This window comes from Capsella rubella, unplaced genomic scaffold (assembly GCF_000375325.1).
Source record: "Capsella rubella cultivar Monte Gargano unplaced genomic scaffold, Caprub1_0 scaffold_5, whole genome shotgun sequence".
NCBI classification, from domain to species: domain Eukaryota; kingdom Viridiplantae; phylum Streptophyta; class Magnoliopsida; order Brassicales; family Brassicaceae; genus Capsella; species Capsella rubella.
Window position 1 is genome coordinate 7,305,305 of NW_006238919.1, and position 23,456 is coordinate 7,328,760.

General features: G+C 38.7%; 8 protein-coding genes and 2 long non-coding RNA genes across 15 annotated transcripts; 3 read left to right on the forward strand and 7 right to left on the reverse strand.

Annotated features, from left to right (window-relative positions):
• Positions 1-42: 42 nt before the first annotated feature.
• Positions 43-1,768, reverse strand: LOC17887456 (protein DCL homolog, chloroplastic). The gene is made up of 3 exons (XM_023782693.1): positions 1,212-1,768; positions 567-681; positions 43-391 (listed from the first exon to the last, which is right to left on the reverse strand). Exons 1-3 carry the CDS (start codon positions 1,544-1,546, stop codon positions 221-223), a joined length of 621 nt encoding a protein of 206 aa, XP_023638461.1. The 5' UTR covers positions 1,547-1,768; the 3' UTR covers positions 43-220.
• A 484-nt stretch (positions 1,769-2,252) lies between these two features.
• On the forward strand, positions 2,253-5,606 carry LOC17884992 (transcription factor LUX). 2 transcript variants are annotated; one of them, XR_002833841.1, is made up of 3 exons: positions 2,253-3,511; positions 4,244-4,430; positions 4,958-5,606. XR_002833841.1 is itself a non-coding variant. In XM_006291406.2 (2 exons), the coding sequence occupies exon 1, from the start codon at positions 2,481-2,483 to the stop codon at positions 3,480-3,482; it is 1,002 nt and encodes a 333-aa protein (XP_006291468.1). In that variant the 5' UTR covers positions 2,253-2,480; the 3' UTR covers positions 3,483-3,511; positions 4,244-4,602. The 2 variants fall into 2 exon arrangements, 1 of the variants encoding a protein (XP_006291468.1); XM_006291406.2 differs by lacking the exon at positions 4,958-5,606 and having other exon boundaries at positions 4,244-4,602.
• A 51-nt stretch (positions 5,607-5,657) lies between these two features.
• LOC17886580 (UDP-glycosyltransferase 76E6) lies at positions 5,658-7,360 on the reverse strand. The gene is made up of 2 exons (XM_023782549.1): positions 6,796-7,360; positions 5,658-6,721 (listed from the first exon to the last, which is right to left on the reverse strand). Exons 1-2 carry the CDS (start codon positions 7,277-7,279, stop codon positions 5,859-5,861), a joined length of 1,347 nt encoding a protein of 448 aa, XP_023638317.1. The 5' UTR covers positions 7,280-7,360; the 3' UTR covers positions 5,658-5,858.
• A 1,072-nt stretch (positions 7,361-8,432) lies between these two features.
• LOC17885528 lies at positions 8,433-10,848 on the forward strand. Of its 3 annotated transcripts, none has more exons than XR_002833844.1 (5): positions 8,434-8,687; positions 9,109-9,155; positions 9,804-10,044; positions 10,135-10,277; positions 10,575-10,848. It is a non-coding gene; the product is annotated as an uncharacterized LOC17885528 (long non-coding RNA). The 3 variants fall into 3 exon arrangements; XR_002833843.1 differs by lacking the exon at positions 10,575-10,848 and having other exon boundaries at positions 8,435-8,687; positions 9,804-9,893; positions 9,965-10,044; positions 10,135-10,398; XR_002833842.1 differs by lacking the exon at positions 10,575-10,848 and having other exon boundaries at positions 8,433-8,687; positions 10,135-10,398.
• A 94-nt stretch (positions 10,849-10,942) lies between these two features.
• LOC17885491 (UDP-glycosyltransferase 76E12) lies at positions 10,943-13,587 on the reverse strand. Its single transcript, XM_006291058.2, has 2 exons — positions 12,509-13,587; positions 10,943-12,426 (listed from the first exon to the last, which is right to left on the reverse strand). Exons 1-2 carry the CDS (start codon positions 12,984-12,986, stop codon positions 11,546-11,548), a joined length of 1,359 nt encoding a protein of 452 aa, XP_006291120.1. The 5' UTR covers positions 12,987-13,587; the 3' UTR covers positions 10,943-11,545.
• Positions 13,588-13,692: 105 nt separating this feature from the next.
• On the reverse strand, positions 13,693-15,231 carry LOC17885984 (UDP-glycosyltransferase 76E6). The gene is made up of 2 exons (XM_023782581.1): positions 14,709-15,231; positions 13,693-14,634 (listed from the first exon to the last, which is right to left on the reverse strand). The coding sequence occupies exons 1-2, from the start codon at positions 15,190-15,192 to the stop codon at positions 13,760-13,762; spliced, it is 1,359 nt and encodes a 452-aa protein (XP_023638349.1). The 5' UTR covers positions 15,193-15,231; the 3' UTR covers positions 13,693-13,759.
• Positions 15,232-15,745: 514 nt separating this feature from the next.
• LOC111830713 lies at positions 15,746-21,128 on the forward strand. Of its 3 annotated transcripts, none has more exons than XR_002834052.1 (4): positions 15,746-15,955; positions 16,063-16,181; positions 16,275-16,563; positions 20,922-21,128. It is a non-coding gene; the product is annotated as an uncharacterized LOC111830713 (long non-coding RNA). The 3 variants fall into 3 exon arrangements; XR_002834051.1 differs by having other exon boundaries at positions 15,751-15,955; positions 16,063-16,123; XR_002834050.1 differs by lacking the exon at positions 16,063-16,181 and having other exon boundaries at positions 15,759-15,955.
• Positions 16,759-18,591, reverse strand: LOC17886181 (UDP-glycosyltransferase 76E12). Its single transcript, XM_023783383.1, is given in 3 exon segments — positions 16,759-17,460; positions 17,463-17,783; positions 17,863-18,591. Coding segments are annotated over 3 exon segments (1,356 nt in total). The 5' UTR covers positions 18,341-18,591; the 3' UTR covers positions 16,759-16,903.
• LOC111830712 (UDP-glycosyltransferase 76E4-like) lies at positions 18,766-20,316 on the reverse strand. Its single transcript, XM_023783381.1, has 2 exons — positions 19,771-20,316; positions 18,766-19,695 (listed from the first exon to the last, which is right to left on the reverse strand). The coding sequence occupies exons 1-2, from the start codon at positions 20,297-20,299 to the stop codon at positions 18,818-18,820; spliced, it is 1,407 nt and encodes a 468-aa protein (XP_023639149.1). The 5' UTR covers positions 20,300-20,316; the 3' UTR covers positions 18,766-18,817.
• A 221-nt stretch (positions 21,129-21,349) lies between the features above and the next one.
• Positions 21,350-23,011, reverse strand: LOC17886493 (UDP-glycosyltransferase 76E4). Its single transcript, XM_006292278.2, has 2 exons — positions 22,432-23,011; positions 21,350-22,361 (listed from the first exon to the last, which is right to left on the reverse strand). Exons 1-2 carry the CDS (start codon positions 22,910-22,912, stop codon positions 21,484-21,486), a joined length of 1,359 nt encoding a protein of 452 aa, XP_006292340.1. The 5' UTR covers positions 22,913-23,011; the 3' UTR covers positions 21,350-21,483.
• Between the last annotated feature and the right edge of the window lie 445 nt (positions 23,012-23,456).

Below are 23,456 nucleotides of genomic sequence, written 5' to 3' on the forward strand. Positions count from 1 at the left end.
TTGCAAAAAGAGCTTAAGCTATAATACTGATTCTTCGGAACCAAGTCCAACTACTACTATTCTGTTATTTTCCTAACTGATGATACAAAGCCTTTTCGATAGATTGAGCAATTAGAAATTTTGTACAACAATGCTTCAGAGCTGATTGTGTGATTGATTTTTCAGCAAAATTTATATGAGAGAAGTTGCTGTGATTATGAGAGGGATGGTATTACAGATTTTAGCTACTCGCACGTTTAAAATGTTCGCGGATAAACCTCTCAGCGTGTGACGGGTACCTATCTCGGACGTAGGCTCGAAGACACTTCTGGTACGAGAAATCTATCCATCCACCATCTGTTCTCACGACAAAGAGGCATCTCGAGTGCCTGAATTGAGGATGCCGATCAACCTGCCATTAACAGGTTAGCCACTCATAAGTATTCTATACGTACTTCTCTCACATTTCTAGCTAAAGCATGTATGTGACTGAATCATCTATCTCTTATTGGTGGAAGAATATGCACAATACCTATATGAGTAGAACTTAAAGAAGAGAGAGATCGGTTCTCTAGTAATTTACGTACCATTATAAAATCAAGACCGCAGCCAATTTTATCTTTCGAGTAGGGGTGATACGCAAGAAGCTTTTCCATGACAATCTTCTCATCCTCAAAGTCTAAGCGTTCTCCATCAAAATACCTGTTTATGAAGAAGGAAATTGATTCATACTCACACGGACTGCAATATTAATCTACACAAAAGCGTAAGTATGCTCTGAAGCTGGCTTCAAATATCAACAATTCACTTCAAAACAGATCCCATTTGGCTATGGTTCCAGTATACTAAAGATACAAGAGCATTTAGCACTACATAAAGGACGATTATTCTTCAGTGACCACTATAATCAATCAAGCCCCAAGCATGCTAAAAATTTCTCAATGGGCAACTGGGAAAAATTTCTCTAGTCATGAATCTATGGACATTCACATCAAAGACCAATCAGTGTCTCCATGTTCGTTAAGTATGTTGGAAGAAGCTATGACCCTACTATACCTATTCTTTAAGAACATTCAGGGATCAACCATAACCTAAACTTCAATAGAAATTGTAATTCTAAATATTGACACTACTGGTTTTGATTATTCAGTTCTATCTAACCTAACACTCGAATCAATAGCTACAAATCCACCAAAACTATCCCACAAAATAGACCGTGAAATCCGAATTACCTATCCGAATGAAGAATTTCTTTAGCGAGAAGAGCAATAGGTTCAATATCTCGAAGTATCTCCGCCTCTAAGTTTTTCCATTTCCGATAATCAGGATCTTCAAAACGCCAGCTATTATCAACAACAACAGGCGACGCCGTATTCATCGCCGCGCCGGATCGCTCCGCCGTAGAGTCGCCGTCATCCTCGTAAAACTGTGGTTTATCAGCAAGCGAACACCACAAACGCCGACGCTGAGATAAGAATCCACCAGCTACGATACCGACTTGATGCCGGTGGTTTAAAAACCCGTTACGGAGGAGCGGAAGAGTTCTGAGAAGGAGTAGCGAGGTCATTGACCACGATCAAGGGAGAACAACAATAACTATTAAAAAAAACACCTAATCTGTACAAGTCACTCGAAGAAGATGAGTTTGGGGAAAAAATCTCGCAGAATCAGAAACTTGGGAAGAAGATAACGTTTTTTCAGGTTTTTATCTCAAATTACGAACTTGCGTATCGAACCCGAAACGTTAAAGAAGCCAAACAGAGGAGCTAAACCACCTGACTAAAGAGATTCTCTCAGCTTTTCCACAATAATTATTTTCATTTTTCTATAAATTCGTCAACTTAGCAACAAATCTGTACCGTTAGATTGATCTTTAGATGCTTCTATAAATATCTAAAACAGCAATCCAACGGCTCAGAGAACGTATTGCGTGTCAGTACTATACACACTCACCACCGAATCTTTCTCCTCTTTTACCTCTCCAGCTGGCCGAACCCACCGGCTTTGCCCACTTTGCTCTCCTCGCCCCACAAAACGCAACTTGCTAAGTCTAAATGGGTAATTTCATTTATAATCAGCTACAGTACGACTACTGTGTGAAATCATGACGTGTTGTGATGTTACTCGTTGATAATACACACGTGTCAAAAATTAAAATCGTAGTCGGTTTGGAGATATTTAGAAGATCTAAAATATCTTGTTAACTCGTCCACGTTGGCACTAACACAAAGGCCGATCTGGAATTAGATATTACGCTTTTTCTATTTATCTTTTTGCTTTTTTCTTTTTCTTTTTCTCTTTTTTTTTTTTTTCCTCCACCAAAAAGATATTTTTATTTCTCTCTTTTGAAATTTTTTTCTCATCGTCGTCGTCACAAACCAAACTTCTCCACAAAATTTCAATCCTTAGCTTTCTCCGTTCTCTGATCTTAATTCTCAACGAATCTAAGCTTCAACGAGCTTAATCTCTACCTGAATTTTCGAGAAATTAGAGAGTGAAAAATGGGAGAGGAAGTGAGGATGAGCGATTACGATGTTTCCGGCGACGGAGATAGGGTTATGGAATGGGAGATGGGATTACCAAGCGACGAGGATTTAGCATCGCTTTCATACTCTTTGATTCCGCCGAATCTGGCGATGGCGTTTAGTATCACACCGGAGCGGAGCCGTACGGTTCAGGATGTGAATCGAGCATCGGAGACGACGCTCTCGTCGCTGCGTAGCGGATCTTCAGGTCCCAATACCTCTTCGTCGAACAACAATAGCAACGCGGTGGAGGTGGAAGATCGAGTTGGATCGAGTAGTCCTGGATCGGATTCTAAGAAGCAGAAGACATCGGACGGCGAGGGAGATGGAGATGGCGGTGTGGATCCGGATGCGGCGATGGCGGCTGAGGAAGGTGATTCAGGAACTGAGGATCTCTCTGGGAAAACACTGAAACGACCGCGTTTAGTGTGGACGCCGCAGCTACACAAGAGATTCGTGGATGTTGTGGCTCACTTAGGGATCAAAAACGCTGTGCCGAAGACGATTATGCAGCTGATGAACGTCGAAGGACTTACTCGAGAAAACGTAGCTTCTCATCTCCAGAAGTATAGGCTTTACCTCAAGCGGATGCAGGGATTGACGAATGAAGGTCCCTCTGCTTCCGATAAGCTCTTCTCTTCAACACCTGTGCCTCCACAGAGCTTCCAAGACATCGGTGGTGGCGGTAGCGGTAACGGCCAGGGGAGTGGATCAGCTGGTCACGTTGGAGTGCCAATTCCGGTACCTTACGGAGGGCAGCAGATGATGCAGATGCCTGTATATGCACATCATATGGGTATGCAAGGTTATCATCACCAAAATCATGGGCATGATCCTTATCATCAGAACCACCATCATCATCGTGGAGCTGGTGGGAGTGGTGCGTTTGAATCAAATCCATATATGATGCAGCAGAATAAGTTTGGATCCATGGCTTCTTATCCTTCTGTTGGCGGTGGAAGCGCGAATGAGAATTGAAAAAAGGAATTGAAGAAGTCTATAGATTGGTAACTACTATTGTCAAGTTTCTATCTTTTTGAGTACAGTTAATATGATTTGATGGAAATATTATCGAGTTTCTGTTTTTACTATAAATAGTATACAATAAAGTCTTGAGGCTTTAATCACTTGATTGCTGTTTTTGACATAACTAACATCGTCAACTAAGTCGAATTTGATTTTGAGATTCTTGCTCTAAGTTAACTGTTCTTGAAAAGTATTTAATATAATCATGGCCAGGTACGATTCATCTTCGGAACTATATGCTGTTCTTAAGAATGTTTATTGAGAACCGTGTGTCGTATTTGCTTTTTGGGAAAGCTGAATGCTTGTAACCAAGCTTTGCTCTGAACACAAGAGATGTAAATGTTTGTGTCACGTGCCTTGCCATTGTTTTGTGTGCGTTAAAGCCGAATGTAGTGCTGCACAAGTGTAATCTTCTAGTTTGCTTATAGAAAGTGCTAGTTTCATGTTCTCGGAATATGATTCTTTTGATGCGTTTTAGAATCAAACAAGTATTAAGATTCTAGCTAGATTGAGCATTTCTCGGCTTGTAAATGTATTGCAAAATACTCGAATGAGTTTATCCATCGCAGAAGCATTTTCGTTAGTATGTTTTGTGTTTCTCTGCTAAATACCATTGTCTTCAGGTAGATCATCTAGGTATAGAATTAGTTAGACCTTTTCGAAATTGTTTTACGTCTTAGCAGGTCTTGATTCGTATTTGATTGTTGTTACAGGTTCTTGGCTTCTCGTAATTTCTTATCTTTTGCCAGAGTTATCCATCCGAAAGGCCAAATTGCATCTATGTAAGAAAGATCAAACGAACATATTGTGTCGAAGCTAAATCAGTATTCTTGGAGCACAAATGCATACTTGAAGACTTCTGACAAGTTTCATATATACACTCATTTTCTATATTGTGAGGTAATTATCTTTGCTGTGTTGTCTGTAGACTTGTTAGAGTGATTAAACAAGAGTGAGAGCGTTGTTAATTGTTTATTCCTTTGGGATAGCGTCAGACACAATCTTCATGGATTATTTACTTTTGAATTTATAAAAAGAAGCCATTTATAAACAATCTTTTCATATGACGACCTTTCTTTCTCTTATCTAAAGTGATAACCTTACGACTGATTGGAGAGCCACACACCAATGAAACTTCCATCAAAAGTTAAGAAAGTGACTTTCCAACAAAAGCAAAAGTGTTTTTAATGTTTCTTGCTGACATAGGGTTCTACTTTGAGATTTAGATAATAATTTCAAGACCTTTTCATTTCCAAATATAAGATTGTAATCTTATAGTTTCCATTAATATATGATTTCTCTTCGGTGACAACCTTATCCTCAGATCACTTTTGTCTCCCCCTTTTGATTATTTTCTTAAATAGTAGCAAGATTCTTCTAGAATAGAAAGCTTATGTATATTACCGAGTTTACCTTGCTGTGTGTAGGATGAGTTCTCTAGATAGCTTGCTGTGTTGGTTCACAGAGGAAGCTGTTAAGCTGTTCGTTTGTCAACTGTATTCCTCCTATACGGCTTCATTGTGCTTTATAATGATGCAAATTGTGAAACCGGAAAGTTTCTGCATCTCAGGCGATGAAACTGTGGCCCTATCTCATCTTGTTTTCTTTTGGACTCTGCGAAAAGGTTAAAGCCGTCGTAGTGACACAATATTATAGACACTAGGGGAAATTCAAAACAGAGTGCATTATAAGGAAGCCAAGACACTATTTGCATAGATTTTGTTGAACACAGAGTGAAAAGTAAAAGCAATGGTACTTGTTGTGCTAAATATGAAGTTTGGAAGCTTAAAAGTTTTAAGTTAAAACCCTTGGCTGCAGCTTCAGTAAAGTACATGAACTATGCTATAGTAACAAAAAAGAGATCTCATAGTAGATAAGACATGAGATCTCATTGGAGATATATGTCTTTGAGCTGGAATTGGAACCAACACTAGTCTTCTCCTCGCTGGCTCCTCTCCGATTTCCAAAATCTGCACGAACAACTACGAAATATTACTATGGTCCTCAGCTTCTTTGAATGTTTATGATATTTTCTTGAAAGAAGTATCTTTCTGATATAAATATCAGATTCTCATACTTGTTTGATGGTGTATGCGAGGAGTTACTTCTCTTTATCTTGTTAGAGAGTAATCAAATACAAATGTTTCATTTCCTAAAATGTCCCAAACAGAAAAATTGTCTTTTTATTGTGATGCAACATGCAAAGAGAGATACTAGGAGTCTAGGACTTTATTTTCTTACTTGCATACGAAAAAAAAAACACCCGTGCTTTGTAAATGTTGCATGACCAAGCTTGATCAATACAATAATACATGAAGTTGAACATCTTTACATTGTCTTCAAGTACTTGACAAGCTCATCCAGAGCGTTGTATGAGACACCCCCACTTTTCACAGAGGCTTTGAGCTTGTCTTTTAAAACAAGGGCTCTCTCCTGCTTCCGGATACCTTCTTCGTCTATGATCAACTTCTTCACAGCTCTCTCAACCTCTCGTCTATCCACTTTACTACCTTCCACCTGAAACCCTATTCTCCAAACACGTTCTATACACATTGCGTTCAACTTCTGCTCGCCATGAAAGGGCCTGCAAATCATTGGAACTCCTTCTGCAATGCTCTCCAGAACTGAGTTCCATCCACAGTGGCTCCAGAATCCGCCCACTGCAGGATGTCCAAGCACTTCAATCTGCGGTGCCCGTTTCACAATATATCCTCTTTCTGAGACCATCTTATTGACTTCATCTGGCAATGACTCTATTCCGTTATTGCCAGGGATAACCCATAGAAAAGGTTGGTTGCTATTACACAGCCCCCAAGCCATTTCCAACACTTCCTTGGTTTCCATTTGAGCTACGGTTCCCACACTTATGTAAATAACTGACCTCGGTTTCTGCTTGTTCAGCCATTCAATGCATCTCGTGTTCTCTTCAAGTACACTAGAAGGTGGGGGAGCTGTCATATGAAGTGGCCCTATATCATATATCGGAATTCCAAGTTTTTGTTCCATCCATGACAGAGACGAGCTCTCTAGACAGCTCACCGTGTTGATGATAACAGCGGAAGCTGTTCTTTTGTTGGCTACTTCCCTACAGAGCTCAAAAACATGTTCTAGTGGCCCCATTCCTGAAATTGGCAGGTCTTTGTATCTTAAAGGATACAAATTTTCCACCACCTTTTCTTGCATTCCAGGATCTGAAAAAATATATACCAAAGTTTAAGTGAAAACGAATGGTTTCGGGATAGGTTATTTATATTGTTTTGGGCACCTTCCATGTCGACCAAGAACTTGTCGACATTGAGTTTGCTTAAAACGCAACGTGAAACATAATTTGTAGCACACTGAGTGCTGAAGATGACACTTGGAAGGTTAAACTCCTTAGCTGCAGCTCCACTAAAGTACATGTACTCGTCGTAGATGATGCAAGAAATATCGTTGCCTTGTTGCAGCAACAACTGAGCTATATAGTCCTTGAAGCTAGCCTCACTGGTTTTGTTGAGCATTATCATAAACTCGATTCCTCCGAGTCTTTCGAATTCAGACTCTGGTAAGCTTTCTTTTAAGGTGACAAAGTGAAAACCAGGGAAGCATTGATGAGAAGAAGAGCTTACTTGATTGAAGTGTCCCTCAACAACTGTAATGGAGAAGCCCTCCGAGTAAAGGGCTTTCCCAAGTTGCATCATTGGAGTAACATGACCTTGTGCTGGTATTGGAACTAACACTATCCTTCTCTTTGCTTCCCTTTTCTCCATTGCTTAACTTCTAATTCTCTTCCTATCTTTTCATGTTGCAATGCGTAACGTCTCTATATAACTATTATTATTGAAGGAAGGAAGTGACATTCATCCCCAAGAAAAAACGTTTCCTTCTTTATATCTTTTTTGTTTGTTTTGTTTTGTCTTATAGTCTTACTAGATTCGATGCTGCATGATGTACACTCTATAAAGATTTGTGTTTATCTTTCTAAAATAAGTAATCTTTATACATAAAAAAATAATATTTTTTTGATATAAATCTGTGGACATTAATTTCCACATGTGAAGCTTGTATGTGGTAGGTGGTGTACGTGGTCGTCCTATCCTATCATCATTTTAGGGCATGGGCATCTCTGGACCAGTTTTAGTCCCAATTTTTTTTTTTTTTTTCTTTTTTTCAGAACTAAAAAAAAAAAAAAAAAAAAAGTAACCAATCGCGGGTTGCCACGTGTCAGTGGGATTCCCGAATGGAGAAAAGACGGTCTCGTTTAAAGAAACGACCCATGAAAATTCTTTATTATTTTTTTGGCCAAAAAAGTTGGGGGACTGGCTATAAGACCTGCAACATAGTCTTAGTAAGAGGTCCCAAACCGAAATAACCATATCTCATGTTGAGCAAGCCACAGACAGAATATAAGCTTTATCGAACACTTTAGACCATGCTTAATGCAATGCTTAACACATTGCTTATATTAATTGCATTATATTTAATGCAAAATCAATTACAAAACATAAGCCTTGTAGCTTAAATCAATTTAAGCAAAGGCTAAGGGCCGTTGACATGTCAAAATATGAGTAAGGTGAGTGAAAAAATATATAAACAAAAAAAATATTTTTCCTTGTAATTTGACACAAATCAATATTACAACTAGTCTTATTTTGTTTTTAATTTGTATGCTTTCGTATATAATTTTATGTCATGTTTTAAATATTTTATAGTATGCAATAACTTGTTTTCTTTTATAAATTATAATAAATGTTTCTATTTATTTTTATTTTTATATACTTAAAATATGATAATATTCAAATTAAATTAAATTTTGTTTTTAAGTACTTCAGTAAGAGTCATATCATTGGACCACCAAATTTTTCAACATCAAAATAGAGTTGCTTATGAATTTATTTTTAAAAATTTAATGCAAAAAAAATTTGTAAGCACCTTCCAAATGGCTAACCATGGGAGATGCTCTTGCACCTTGGTGGCAAGCTGTACGAACTGGAAAATTCACTTTGGTTAGCCTAAACCGGAAATCCTGAGGAATAGTTTACGAATAAGTACGAGAAATTTTCGTTTTCTCCTCCAAAATTCCTCCTTTATCGGTTTTGGCACTAACCGGGGGACACAAATGCGGCAATTTCCGATGGGCTTAGACCGTCGCAACTCCTCCGCTGGTGATAAAAAGAGGTAACTTTTCAGTTTTAATACAAAAGTTGTTTCTTTGTTTTTAGTTTTATTAAGTCAAATCAAAGTCAGTGCTGTAAGAGGAGCAAGTTTTGAACTTTCTTGGAATTGGAACTTGTATGATAAAAAATCTTACTCCCTATGTAAGAGGAGAAGCTGGGTCATTGCTCTGTAGGTAGCGACGATATGTTGTGTAGCTGTCTGTGTTCTACTATGGAACTCGACACTTAGGTTGTGCGGTCAATATAATCTTTATACATATCTCACTTCAATTATTCTGCAGGTGAGTTTGTTAGAGATGTTCTAATACCAAATCAGTAGTAGATGCAACCTCTTTCTTTCTTTATATTCAATCCTTTGTTAGTCTACATTTTCGTGTGTGAGAGATGTTTCACTAATCCTTTGTGTATTTTGGTGCTGACAGGGGACTTCTTTAGAGATCTTTAACAACTGGCCTCTAACTAACACTAGGTAAGCTAAAGAGTCTTTGGGAGAAACTTGCGATTCTATCTAAACTATAGAGATAATCAAACATAATGAAAGCTTGGATCTTTGATACTTTTCCAATAGGTTTATATGTATAGATATCACATTCCTTCACCTGATGACAATGCATACTTTACAAACATACATCAAATCAGTTATTAGCAGGACTTCTTTGGCTTGGAAATGAACATGTTTTACCACAAAACTGCCATGAAAGATCATTCTTTTCTGAGGGAACTGAATAAAGAATACTTGTACTTGATTCAAATTGTTTTTTATTTGGAAAAAATTGGTTTGCGGAGTAGACTAATTAGAATACTGCTCAATTTTTTTTTTTTTTGTCGAATGTTAAGATGGTCTGCATGCTTTTGTGGACCTCTTCGTTCAAATCCATCAACTTTTTGATACTTTTCATGTATACTAGGATTTCATCTTCATATATAATTCTTGTCTTTGTCATCATAACAGTAGCTACTAATGATGTCATCTAGTTGGTATCCTAAATATGGTATCAGAGCATTTGCAGCCCATTTTTGCTTAAGTTACATTTAAGGGCAGAGGCTATCATATTTCTTAGATTTGATGTTTTCTTATAATTTAACAATGTAAAGATAAAGATATTTGTTTCTGTAGTGAATAATTATCTGAAGAATATGGAATCATGGACTTGATATATGAAAATCAACGAGTTTATCTCTTGGAGATATCGGCTTCTTTTCGCTGGTAATCATTACTTGTTGCTCTACATGTTCCTGTTGTTTACTTTTGTGCACAACAATGATCTGTTGACTCAGCTAAGGATGAATTGCCAAAGAGTGGATAGCTTGGAAGCAGGATGAGAAGCTTACGGTAGGATTGCGATATGAGCCAATATGTGAGCTAGATCATGCTTGTTACATATGGAATCTATATATTATGTGATTTGGAGAAAAATGATCAACAAGCATCATGTGTATTCTGTCAGATGAAATCAAAGACACCAAAATGATCTTTTTAATTCACGCCCAATGCGGAGGAGGAGATTTTTCAGGCTTCTGAAATGTCGTAGCAGACAGTGTCCTGGCAAGCAGACAGGTTTGACAACAGACTGCGACGCGTATTAAAAAAGTGAGTCGTTGCTCCATTTCTTTTGTTCCTTTGTGTTCATTTATGTTAGTTTCTAAAGCTAGACAAGATTTATGGTAACTTTTCTGTAATGATATATATACTGATCGGATTGACGATGATAGCTAAAACTAGAGTGATTGTGATTTGTGACAAGAGAAATGACATGTGCTTTGTTCATTCATATCTCTTTCAAGAATTTTCAATCAGTCATTATATATGCATGTAAAAGGTTGCATATCATAGGTTTTTAGGACATGATACTTTCTGAAATATATTGGGTTTGTGTGGTGGGTTTAGGTACTACAATCACTGCACCCGTTGGGAGAGAGTGTGCATATCTTTGGCTAAAGAGAAACAAAATATGGAATAGTTTAAAAAGGAATTTTGATGTTTTGGGTTTTCAAGTTGAGTCAATAGCCTTCACAGACTTGTAAGAACCTCCACTTGTAATGGAGGCTCGTAGCAGACTTGTAGGAGCCTATAGGATACAGAAAAGACAGAGATGAGCTCTCTAGACAGCTTTCTGTGCTGATTATCACAGAGGAACGTTTGTCAACTGTATTCTTATACAGTTCCATTGTGCTTTTCTAATGATGCAAATCGTGAAACTGGAAATTCTTTGTATCTTAGGGGATGAAAATCTGGAACTAGCTCATCATGTTGTCCTTTGAGTTCTGCGAAAAGGTTAAAACCTTATTGATATAACATTATAGACACTAGGGGAAACCCGAAACTAATTTTAGAGTACCCTTCAAGGTAGCCAGGACATTGTTTGCATAGATTAGAAGAACATTAGCTTATTGTAACTTAAACCATACGAAAGCTGAATTTCTTCAATGGGTTCAGTCAACTGACCCATACTCTTCTACTTGCGTCCGCCTGTGTGTTTGCTTTGGCATTTAGTAGAAGGAAGAAAGTGACATTAACTCCAAGAAAAACGTGTTTACTTATTTTTTGGTTTCTTTTGTTTTGTATCGTATGAGAGTTGGTGGTAGCCACCTAAAGGTATACCCTAAAACATTTTTTTTATAGTTGAACCGGAGTTAGTGAGCTGTAGATCAAATCTAACACAAAAAATACAAGAAATGGAATGGATTAAGGTACGGTTGGAAGGCTACTGAGAGCAATGTCAAGAGCAGAAACTATCATATTATTTAGATTTGAAGTGTTCTTAGAATGTAAAGATAAATATATTTGTCTATGTAGTGAACAAGTTATCCGAAGAAGATGGAATCATGGACTTAAAAAGTAGCTAGAGACAACCATCTTCACAGACTTCTTATGAAGTGTACAAACTCCTCCAGCGAGTTGTGTGAAGAACCTCCACTTATAACAGAGGCTCTCAGTTTTTCTTTCAAACTTACAGCTCTCTTCCTCATCTCCTGTCCTTCTTCGTCCACCATTAACCTCTTCACAGCTCTCTCGACTGATCCTTTGTCCATTTCACCCTCCACTTGAATCCCAATTTTCCAAATACACTCCAAGTACCTCGCGTTCGCCTTTTGATCACCCGAAAATGGCCTGCAAATCACGGGGACTCCTTCGCTGATGCTTTCTAGTGTTGAGTTCCATCCACAATGGCTCCAAAACCCCCCTATTGCAGGATGAGCAAGTACTTCCTTCTGCGGTGCCCATTTCACTATGTAACCCCGATCCGATACCATTTTACTAAACTCATCAGACAAGGACTCTGTCCATTCTGAACCAGGTACTGAACCTGGTCGGATCACCCATAAAAAGTATTGGTTGCTAGCAGCCAATCCTGAAGCCATATTCATCACCTCATTGATTTCCATCAAAGCTAAGCTTCCCAGGCTTATGTATATTACCGAGTTTACCTTTTGTTTATTCAACCATTCGATACAGCTCATATTCTCTTCAAGCAGACTTGTAGGAGCTGAGGCCACCATGTGAAGAGGGCCTATATGATAATATGGAACTTCTAGCCGTTGGTGTTGCAGAAAATTTAGAGATGAGCTCTCTAGACAAGTCGCTGTGTTGATTATCACAGAGGAAGCTGTCCTTTGGTCGACTGAATTCCTATACACTTCCATTACGCTTTCTAATGATGCAAATCGTGAAACCGGAAAGTCTTTGTATCTCAGGGGATAAAACTCTGGCACTAACTCTTCTTGTTGTTCTTTTGGTCCTGCGTAAAGGTGAAAGAGCCTATAATGTTACAACATTATTGCCCGTTTTGAAAACACTAAAACAGAGAATTAATATGTTACCTTTTAGAGGAGCCAAGACATTGTTTGCATAGAGTTTGCCAAACATAGAGCGACATTTAAAAGCCGTGGCACTTTGTGTGCTAAAAATGACGTTTGGAAGATTAAACTCTTTGGCTGCAGCTTCAGCAAAGTGCATGAACTCATCGTAGATGATACATGAGATCTCATTACTTTGTTGCAGAAGTAACTGACCCAAACAGTCCTTGAAGCTCACCTGACACTCTTTGTTGAGCTTAAGCAGAAACCGTATTGGTCCGAGATTCTTGAAATCAGACTCCGGCAAGCTTTCATGGATGGTGACAAAATGAACATCAATGAAGTCATCTGTAGGAATAAAACGATTGAACTTTGTCTGAACAACTGTGATTGAGAAGCCCTTCAAGTAAAGGATCTTCGCTAGTTGCATCATTGGAGTTATATGTCCTTGAGCTGGAACTGGAACCAGGACTAGTCTTCTGGTCACCTGTTTTCCTTCCATTTTGAAGACCAGCAAGAATAGCTAAGAAACAGTTCTCTCACCACCGTGCTTTGCAAGTTATGGTAACTCTGCTCCAACTTCTTTGAATGTCTTAACGATATTTATACAAAGAAGTATCTTTCTGATATAAATATGAGACTTCCTGACTTGTGGACGTAAATTCATTCCGTATCATGTTTTGTTGGCTAGCTCTCCCACATGTGAAGCTTGTGGTAGATAGTGTCTGCTAGTACGATGAAGCGACAACAGTTTAATTATCTTGGTAGAGAGTAACCTACGACGGAAGAAAGACCTCTTCTGTCTTCTTGGTCCTCCACCTCGCACTCTTGTTTCATTTAATAAGATGTCCCAAATAGTCTTTTTTTTTTTGTTCGTGATGCAACAGTTCTATGAATCTTGAGCTAACTAGTAGTATTTGATTTGTAAATTTTGCTTAGAAAGTAAACCAAGTCTCTACTTTGTAAATCTTGCTAGAACAAGTTTGATTTATACAATTTCAGAGCATTTGCAGCCAACTTTTGCTTAAGTTACATTTAAGGGCAGAGGCTATTTTATTACTTAAATTTGATGCATGTTACATCTTATATTTAACATCCTTGATTTAATGGTGATTCCCTTGTCTGCAATGGAAGATAAATTATTGACAAATTGTGTGTCTCTGATTGCTTTGAACAATGAGTTTCTGCCAATGAACATGAACTTTGTAAATTTTGAAAGATCAAGCTTTGGTAATACAGTTCAATTGTCTCTAATAATACATGAAGTTGAAAATTTTACTTTGTCTTCAAGTACTCGACAATCTCATCCAAGGCGTTGTATGAGGTACCCCCACTTTTCACAGAGGCTTTGAGCTTCTCTTTTAGAACAAGGGCTCTCTCCTGCATCCCGGCACCTTCTTCGTCTACGATCAACTTCTTCACAGCTCTCTCAACCTCTCCTCTATCAACTTTCCCTTCCATCTGAAACCCTATTCTCCAAACACGTTCTATACACATTGCATTCAACTTCTGCTCGCCATGAAAGGGCCTGCAAATCATTGGAACTCCTTCTGCAATGCTCTCCAGTACTGAGTTCCATCCACAGTGGCTCCAGAAGCCTCCCACTGCAGGATGTCCAAGTACTTCTAGTTGCGGTGCCCGTTTTACAATGTATCCTCTTTCGGAGACCATCTTATGGACTTCATCTGGCAATGATTCTATCCCGTTAGTGCCAAGGATTGAACCTGGTCGGATGACCCATAGAAAAGGTTGGTTGCTATTACACAACCCCCAAGCCATTTCCAACACTTCCTTGGTTTCCATTTGAGCTACGGTTCCCACACTTATGTATATGACTGACCTCGGTTTCTGCTTGTTTAGCCATTCAATGCAGCTCATGTCCTCTTCAATTATACTAGCAGGTGGGGAAGCTGTCATGTGAAGAGGGCCTATAGGGTATATCGGAATTCCAAGTTTTTGTTTCATCCATGACAGAGACGAACTCTCTAGACAGCTCACCGTGTTGATGATAACAGCGGAAGCTGTTCTTTTGTTGGCTACTTCCCTACAGAGCTCAAAAACATGTTCGAGTGGCCCCATTCCTGAAATTGGCAGGTCTTTGTATCTTAAAGGATACAAATTTTCCACCACCTTTTCTTGCATTCCAGGATCTGAAAAAATATATACCAAAGTTTAAGTGAAAACGAATGGTTTCGGGATAGGTTATTTATATTGTTTTGGGCACCTTCCATGTCGACCAAGAACTTGTCAGCGTTGAGTTTGCTTCGTATACAACGTGAAACATAATTTGTAGCACACTGAGTGCTGAAGATGACACTTGGAAGGTTAAACTCCTTAGCTGCAGCTCCACTAAAGTACATGTACTCGTCGTAGATGATGCAAGAAATATCGTTGCCTTGTTGCAGCAACAACTGAGCTATATAGTCCTTGAAGCTAGCCTCACTGGTTTTGTTGAGCATTATCATAAACTCGATTCCTCCGAGTCTTTCGAGTTCGGACTCTGGTAAGCTTTCTTTTAAGGTGACAAAGTGAAAACCTGGGAAGCTTTGGGAAGAAGAGCTTACTTGATTGAAGTGTCCCTCAACAACTGTAATGGAGAAGCCCTCGGAGTAAAGGGCCTTCCCAAGTTGCATCATAGGAGTAACATGACCTTGTGCTGGTATTGGAACTAACACTATCCTTCCTCTCTTGGCTTCTCTTTTCTCCATTGCTTAGCCTCTTTCTCTCAATGCGGAAAACACATCTAAATAGCTGATTGAAATTATTATTAAAATCCCACTTGCAATTGAAAAGTTTCCGTAATCATCCAAATATGCAAATATTATATAGTTTAAGTCTTCCTCGTGTGGCAACTACTCTTATTAACATGGTTACACGTTAAGGGAGTTTGGTTGGTTTGTTTTGTCTCACATAAGAGTTGGTGATTTTTTGGTTTTGTTTTGGAGATTTAGATAATATAATTAAAATGTCATTATCAAATAGATGACAAAATTTCCTCATTTGTTAAAATTTCTAAATTTGGTGCAATTATTCTGTAAAAGTCCAAAGAGTTGGTATACATACTATTACAATATATTTACTTCAAAAAGTCACATATGGTTCTCCAATCTTCAAAGGGTTGGTATATGATTTAAGTATTACGAGTTTTTCTTGCTGAACAAAAGAATGTATTACGAATTTTCACACAAATTAAAAAGAAAATAACCGGAAAACACGCGCTGGTTAACTGGTTAATAAACTAAACCAGAAATCCAGAGGAGCGTTTTTAGAAAAACCGGAACATTCGGTTCACACAATCTCCTCGCCTTCCTCCAAAAAAAACAAAACCCAACCTTGATCGGTTTTGCACTAACCAGACCCACCTGCCACAATTTGCGGTGGTTTTGGACCGTCGTAGCCGGAGAGAATCCCACTCGACGACTCTCGCTAGAGAAGCCGGAGAGAATCTGAGTCAACGAAAAGATAAAAGAGGTACCTTTGTAGTTTCTTAAATCGGAGCAAAGTTCTGAACTTTCTTAGAATTGAAACTTCTTGATGATTGCATATACTTGTTGGTGTTTATGTTTTATGTATGGAAGAGCTGAAGGGCCTTTCCAGCTCTGTATTTAACTTGATCTGGGTTACATAGTCGGAGGAACAGTGAGTTGCAGTGTAGCTGGTTCATATTAGCTATATATGTTCAGAGACAATCTGCAGTGTAGCTGTGTTATTCTCGTTTACATGTTGTCATCTTTTGGAACTCACTTAGGTTGGGGTCAGTACTAATCTTTATTATTTTGTTATTCTGCAGGTGAGTTTGTGAGGAATGTTCAAAAATACCAACCAGGAATCTCCTCTTCTTCGTGAGCCTTCAATCGAAAAATATAATCTATACGTTATGTGATTGAGAGAAAGTGTCTTTTCTGTTATATGAAAGCATTTAGATACTGCAAAATACATACACTTTTCGATTGATGCCTCACGAAGAAGAGGAGATTCGTCACAGTCTTCGGAAATGTCGTGGGAGACAGTGTCTTGGCAAGTATTGATTCAGGGAAGATGGTGGATATGGAAACAGACTGCAGTAACTTATTGAAAAAGTGAGTTGATACATTTCTTTTGTTCCTTTATCTTCATGTATCTTAGTAGTCTCTAGAATTAGGCAATAGTTTATGGTCATTTTTTTTTAATGGTAATGAGGTTTATAGTGATTCTATTTGTAGATGTTAGCTAAAACATAGAGTGATTGACTGATTGTGAACCTCAAGAGAAATGAACTGTGTTTTGTTCATTCATTCCTCCAACACTTTTCATTCATTTTCCAAATACATTTTGGCATCACTTAGATTTTGTAGGATATGATACTTTCTCTAAAAGCAACTTTGAATAGTTGAAAAAGGAATCTTGATGTGTTGGGTGTTTTAGTAGAGACAACAATCTTCACAGACTTCTTATGAAGTGTACAAACTCCTCCAGCGAGTTGTGTGAAGAACCTCCACTTGTAATGGAGGCTCTCAGTTTTTCTTTCAAAGTGAGAGCTCTCTTTCTCATCTCCTCTCCTTCTTTTTCCGCCATTAACCTCTTCACAGCCCGCTCGACCGATCCTCTGACCAGCTCACCCTCCACTTGAATCCCAATTTTCCAAACACACTCCAAGTACCTCGCGTTCACCATTTGATCACTGGAAAATGGCCTGCAGATCATGGGAACTCCTTCGCCGAGGCTTTCTAGTGTGGAATTCCATCCACAATGGCTCCAAAACCCTCCTACTGCAGGATGAGCAAGTACTTCCTTCTGCGGTGCCCATTTCACTATGTAACCCCGATCCGAAACCATTTCACTAAACTCATCAGACAAGGACTCTGTCCATTCTGAACCAGGTACTGAACCTGGTCGGATCACCCATAAAAAGTATTGGTTGCTAGCAGCCAATCCTGAAGCCATATTCATCACCTCATTGATTTCCATCAAAGCTAAGCTTCCCAGGCTTATGTATATACCGAGTTTACCTTTTGTTTATTCAACCATTCGATACAGCTCATGTTCTCTTCAAGCAGACTTGTAGGAGCTGAGGCCACCATGTGAAGAGGGCCTATAGGATAATATGGAATTTCTAGCTGTTGGTGTTGCAGAAAAGTTAGAGATGAGCTCTCTAGACAAGTCGCTGTGTTGATTATGACAGAGGAAGCTGTCCTTTGGTCGACTGAATTCCTATACACTTCCATTACGCTTTCTAATGATGCAAATCGTGAAACCGGAAAATCTTTGTATCTCAGGGGATAAAACTCTGGCACTAGCTCTTCTTGTTGTTCTTTTGGTTCTGCGGAAAGGTAAAAAGCCAATAATGTTACAAGATTTAGGCGCTTACGGAAACTCTGAAGCAGAGAATTATAGATTACCTTTCAAGGGAGCCAGGACATTTTTTGCATAGAGTTTGTCAAACACAGAGCGACAAACAAAAGCCGTGGCACTTTGTGTGCTAAAAATGACGTTTGGAAGATTAAACTCTTTGGCCCCAGCTTCGGCAAAGTACATGAACTCATCGAAGATTAGACATGAGATCTCATCACTCTTTTGCAGAAGCAACTGACCCAAACATGCCTTGAAGCTCACCTGACACTCTTTGTTGAGCTTAAGCAGAAACTCTACTGGCCCGAGATTCTTAAAATCAGACTCCGGTAAACTTTCTGGAATAGTGACAAACTGAAAATCAGTGAAGTCATCTGAAGGGCTAAAGTAGTTGAACTTGGTCTGATAAACTGTGATTGAGAAACCCTTCAAGTGAAGGCTTTTTGCAAGTTGCATCATTGGAGATATATGTCCTTGAGCTGGAACTGGAACCAGCAATACCCTTCTCCTCGCCGGCTTTTCCTCCATTACAAACACCTACAAGAACAACTAAAAAATATCTTTCTGCCCTGTGTTCACGAATTTGGTTTCTACACAGTGACCGATCTATGAGATTTATTACAAGGAATACATTTCTGAATAAAAAACAGATTCGCAGACTTGTGGACATTAATTCATCCGTATTATGTTTTTCTTGGCTCTATTTACTCGGTGAGATTGTTATGTCACTCTATCTTGGTAACCAAAGAAAAGAAAACATGGGTTTGTCTTCCTCCTTCTCTTGCCGACTTTGGCTTCATATTAAAAGATGGTCCAGACCCAAGAATTGTCATTTTCTGCTGTATCAATTCTATCTTAAGTAAACTGCCAAAAGATATTATTGTATCTGACTTCAATTCTTTTTATTTCATTAAAAAAAAAAAAATTGTACTTTGTAAACTTTGCAAGATCAAGCTTGTTCCATACAATACAATGATCTCTAATAATATATGAAGTTTCACTTCTTCACTCTCTCTTCAAGTGCTCGACAAGCTCATCCAATGCGCTGTATGAGAAGCCCCCACCTGTTACAGAGACTTTAAGCTTCTCTCTCAAACTGAGGGCTCTCTCCTTCATCCCTACACTTTCTTCATCTACAATCAATCTCTTCACAGCTCTCGCGACAGCTCCTCTTAAAACTTCACCTTCAAGTTGAATCCCTATATTCCAAACACTCTCCAAATACATTGCGTTTATCTTCTGCTCGCTGGTAAAAGGTCTGCAAATCATTGGAACTCCTTCCACGATGCTCTCGAGTGTCGAGTTCCATCCACAGTGGCTCCAGAAGCCTCCCACTGCAGGATGTCCTAGTACTTCTATTTGCGGTGCTCGTTTCACTATGTATCCTCTTTCTGAGACCATTTTACTGACTTCTTTTGGGAATGAATCTATCCCACTGAAGCCAAGGATAGAACCCGGTCGGATGACCCATAAAAAAGGTTGGTTGCTGTTACACAACCCCCAAGCCATCTCCAACACTTCTTTGGATTCCATTAGAGATATGGTTCCCACGCTTACGTATATGACTGATCTCGGTTTCTTCTTGTTCAGCCATTCAATGCAACTCATGTCATCTTCAGCTAAACTAGATCCCGGCGCTGATGCTGTAATGTGAAGAGGGCCTAAAGGGTACACTGGAATTCCGAGTTCTTGTTGCAACCATGACATAGAGAAGCTCTCTAGACATCTCGCCGTGTTAAAGATGACAGCTGAAGCTGTTCTTTTCTTGATTGCTTCCCCACGAAACTCTAAAAGTGATTCTATTGGCCCATATCCCGAAGGCATGAGATCTTTATATCTTAATGGATACAAATTTTCTACCACCTTGTCTTGTAGGTCAGGATCTACAAAGTCAAAAGAGAAACCATATTAAGTGAAATTTAGTGGTTTCAAGATTGGTTATTAAGCTAGATGAGCACCTTCCATGTTGACCAAGAACTTCTCGACATTGAGTTTGCTAAAAAAACAGCGTGCAGCGTGGTTTGTAGCACTTTGAGTGCACAACATGACATTGGGGAGCTTTAATTCCGTAGCTACAGCTCCACAGAAGTACATGAACTCGTCATAAATGATACATGATATATCATTGCCCTGCTCCTGCAACAGTTGTCTTATACAGTCCTTGAAGCTTGTCTCACCTGTTTTGTTGATCTCCAACGTAAAATTGAATACCCCAAGTCTCTCGAATTCAGACTCTGGTAAGCTCTCTGGCATGGTAACAAATTGAAAACCAGGGAAGTGTTGAGAAGGAGAGCTTACTCGATTGCATTGTCCCTCAACAACTGTAATGGAGAAGCCTTTCAAGTAAAGTGCTTTTCCAAGTTGCATCATTGGGGTTATATGCCCTTGTGCTGGAACCGGAACTAACACTATCCTATTCTTCTCCATTGTTTGACTTCTATCTCTCTTTCTTTGTTTCCCCCTTTCTCTCTTATTACAGAAAAACATTAAATATAAGTGACCCATATAATTGTCATTATTGGAAAATTCCACTAGCTTCCAATATATGCCATATTATATAGGCAACTGTTCCACATGTGACAACTACGTCTTTTTATTACTGTAACAACCCACCCACATGTGCCCCAAAAGTTCACATTCTTTAATTTGTTTTTGTGTCAATCTAAGAGTCCACATTCCTAGACCAAGTTCTTGAAATCCTTCATTGTGGCATATCTGATTCATACCTTAATGTTTGTGGTATACAAGTAAATGCTTAGTAAGAGCATATTTTTTTAAGAATTAAGAATTCATACCCCCACTGCCATATAGTTAGAAGACCATCTGCTGTATCATAGTGTTATTATTCTCTGTTATATGTTGTCAACTTTGAGGAGACTTAGGTTGTGGTGACTAGTGAGTATGATCTTATTTATACATAGCATGCTTTATTATTCTGCAGGTGAATTTGTGAATGATGTTAAAACAGAAATTAACATATGCAACTTGTGAATCTGTCTTTTTTATACTCATAGATTCCCTCTAGTTTAAAACTTGCGCTGTAAAGTGCGAGAATGGTCACACTTCCGTTTATTGATCCTTTTATTAAAACTGTATTTGGTGTTGTCAGGGAACATTTTCAAGAACTGGGAAGCTTGTGCCTTTAGACAAGAAATGGCAAAGAGTCTTTGGGAGGAATTACTGGTAAGCCTCAAAATCCCATCTTTTATTTTGTTTCCAAAAGAGGCATGTAAAATTACAAATTTTAGCACTGTAAAATTTGCAAGATCAAGCTTGATCTTATAAATTCAAAGCTTCTTCACTCTTTCCCCAAGAAGTATGAGGAGCCTCCAATTCTTACAGAAGCTTTGAGCTTCTCTTTTAAAACAATGGCTCTTTTCCTCATGTATGCACCTTCTTAAAATATCCTTTAAAAATGGCTAAATTCTCCAATCTTGGTTGCAATTATTACACGTTTCGACTAATGTAGAAATTCTCATTTCAAAAAGAATGCTTTGGTGGTGCTTTTGAGTTTGTAGCAGTTATAAAGTTTCTGAGTGGTTTTGGAGACTGGTATAACAACATAATGCAGATACGTTTTTTTGTGACATGTTTATTCGAATTTTCAAAGACCTAGCTAGGTAAGAAAGAACAACAAGCTTGAAAATAAATACATGAATTGTGTAATAGTTTCACTGTGTTTTCAAGTCCTTGACAAGCTCATTCAATGCGTTATATGATGAGCCTGCACTTGTCACTGTGGCTTTGAGCTTCTCTTTTAAAACAAGGGCTCTCTCCCTCATGCCTGCACCTTCTTCCTCCATGATCAATCTCTTCACAGATCTCTCTACACATCCTCTTTCCACTTCACCTTCAAGTTGAATCCCTATTCTCCAAACACTTTCTATATACATAGCATTTAACTTCTGTTCGCCTTGTAATGGTCTGCAAATCATTGGGACTCCTTCCACGATGCTCTCGAGTGTTGAGTTCCATCCACAGTGGCTCCAGAAGCCTCCCACTGCAGGATGGGCAAGTACTTCTATCTGCGGTGCCCATTTCACTATGTATCCTCTTTCTAAAACCATCTTACTAATCTCCTCTGGCAATGACTCTATCCCGTCGGAGCCAAGGATAGAACCTGGTCGGATTACCCATAAGAAAGGTTGTTTGCTATTCGACAATCCCCAAGCCATCTCTAACATCTCTTTGGTTTCCATGTGAGCTTTGCTTCCCAAACTTATGTATATGACTGATCTTGGTGTTTGCTTGTTAAGCCATTCAACGCAGCTCCTGTCCTCTTGCAGTAAACTTGGTCCCGGCAATGAAGCTGTAATATGAAGAGGGCCTAACGGATACACTGTAATTCCGAGTTCTTGTTGCAGCCAAGACAGAGACGAGCTCTCTAGAGAATTTGCTGTGTTGATGATAATAGCGGAAGCTGTTCTTGTGTTAACTACTTCCCTACACATCTCCAAAAGTGGCTCTAATGGCCCAAATCCTGAAGTTGGTAGGTCTTTGTATCTTAAAGGATGCAAACCTTCCAACACCTTGTCTTGCATTTCAGGATCTGCAAAGTAAGAAATAAAATATGAGTGAACTGACCGATTGCGAAATGATCGTCAAGCTCTCTTAGGCACCTTTCATGTCAATCAAGAACTTCTCAGCCTCAAGTTTACTTAAGACACAGTAGCAAACTTGAATTGTAGCACTGCTAGTACTGAAGATGATACTAGGAAGCTTGAACTCTTTAGCTGCAGCTTCACAAAAGTACATAAGCTTGTCATAGATGATACATGCGATATCATTGCCTTGTTGCAGCAATAACTGACTTATACACTCCTTGAAACTTGCCTCGTTGGTTTTGTTAAGCTTCATCAGAAACTCGGCTGGTCCTAGTCCTTTAAATTCAGACATATCTGAGCTTTCTGGTATGGTGACAAAGTCAAAACCAGGAACATGTTGTAATGAAGAGCTTATTTGCTTGAACTGTCTTTTAGCAACTGTAATTGAGAAGCCTTTTAACTGAAGGGCTACCCCAAGTTGCATCATTGGAGTTACATGTCCTTGTGCAGCTACTGGAACTAACACAATCCTTCTCTTCTCTGCTCTGTTCTCCATTTCTTGACCTCCTTCTCTCCCTTTTTTTTGTTCTATCTTCTCAAATGCAATAAGTGAGATCCAAGTACTTCTATTAAAATCCCACTTGTGTAAGAAAAATTCCACAATATCCCAAAAGAGACAATTTTATATACGATGCTAACAAGTCAACTACTTAGCTGTGAAGATAAAGGTTGACACATCACTTACTTGGCAACGAAGATCTTAACACATGCTACATCAGTATCTCTCAAAACATTTCGTAACTTCGGGTAGTATATACAATAAAGTATTTATTATCTGTTTGCATAAGAATTAAGTGTTCCTCATTTACCTTTCTTTAACCAAAAATTGTATCCGAGTTGCAGAGCACCACTGGCAGATATGGTGTAGTGTATAGAGATAAATTCTGATTGCTTCACAGAATCTTCATGATCGTATACAAAGTCATCTAGCTAGTTGTGTGAAGAACCTCCATTTCTAACAGAGGCTCTAGTTTCTTCTACAAACTGCTCTCTTATTCATGGTAAAGCTTGATCTATAAAATTCAAGGCTAGAATATTGC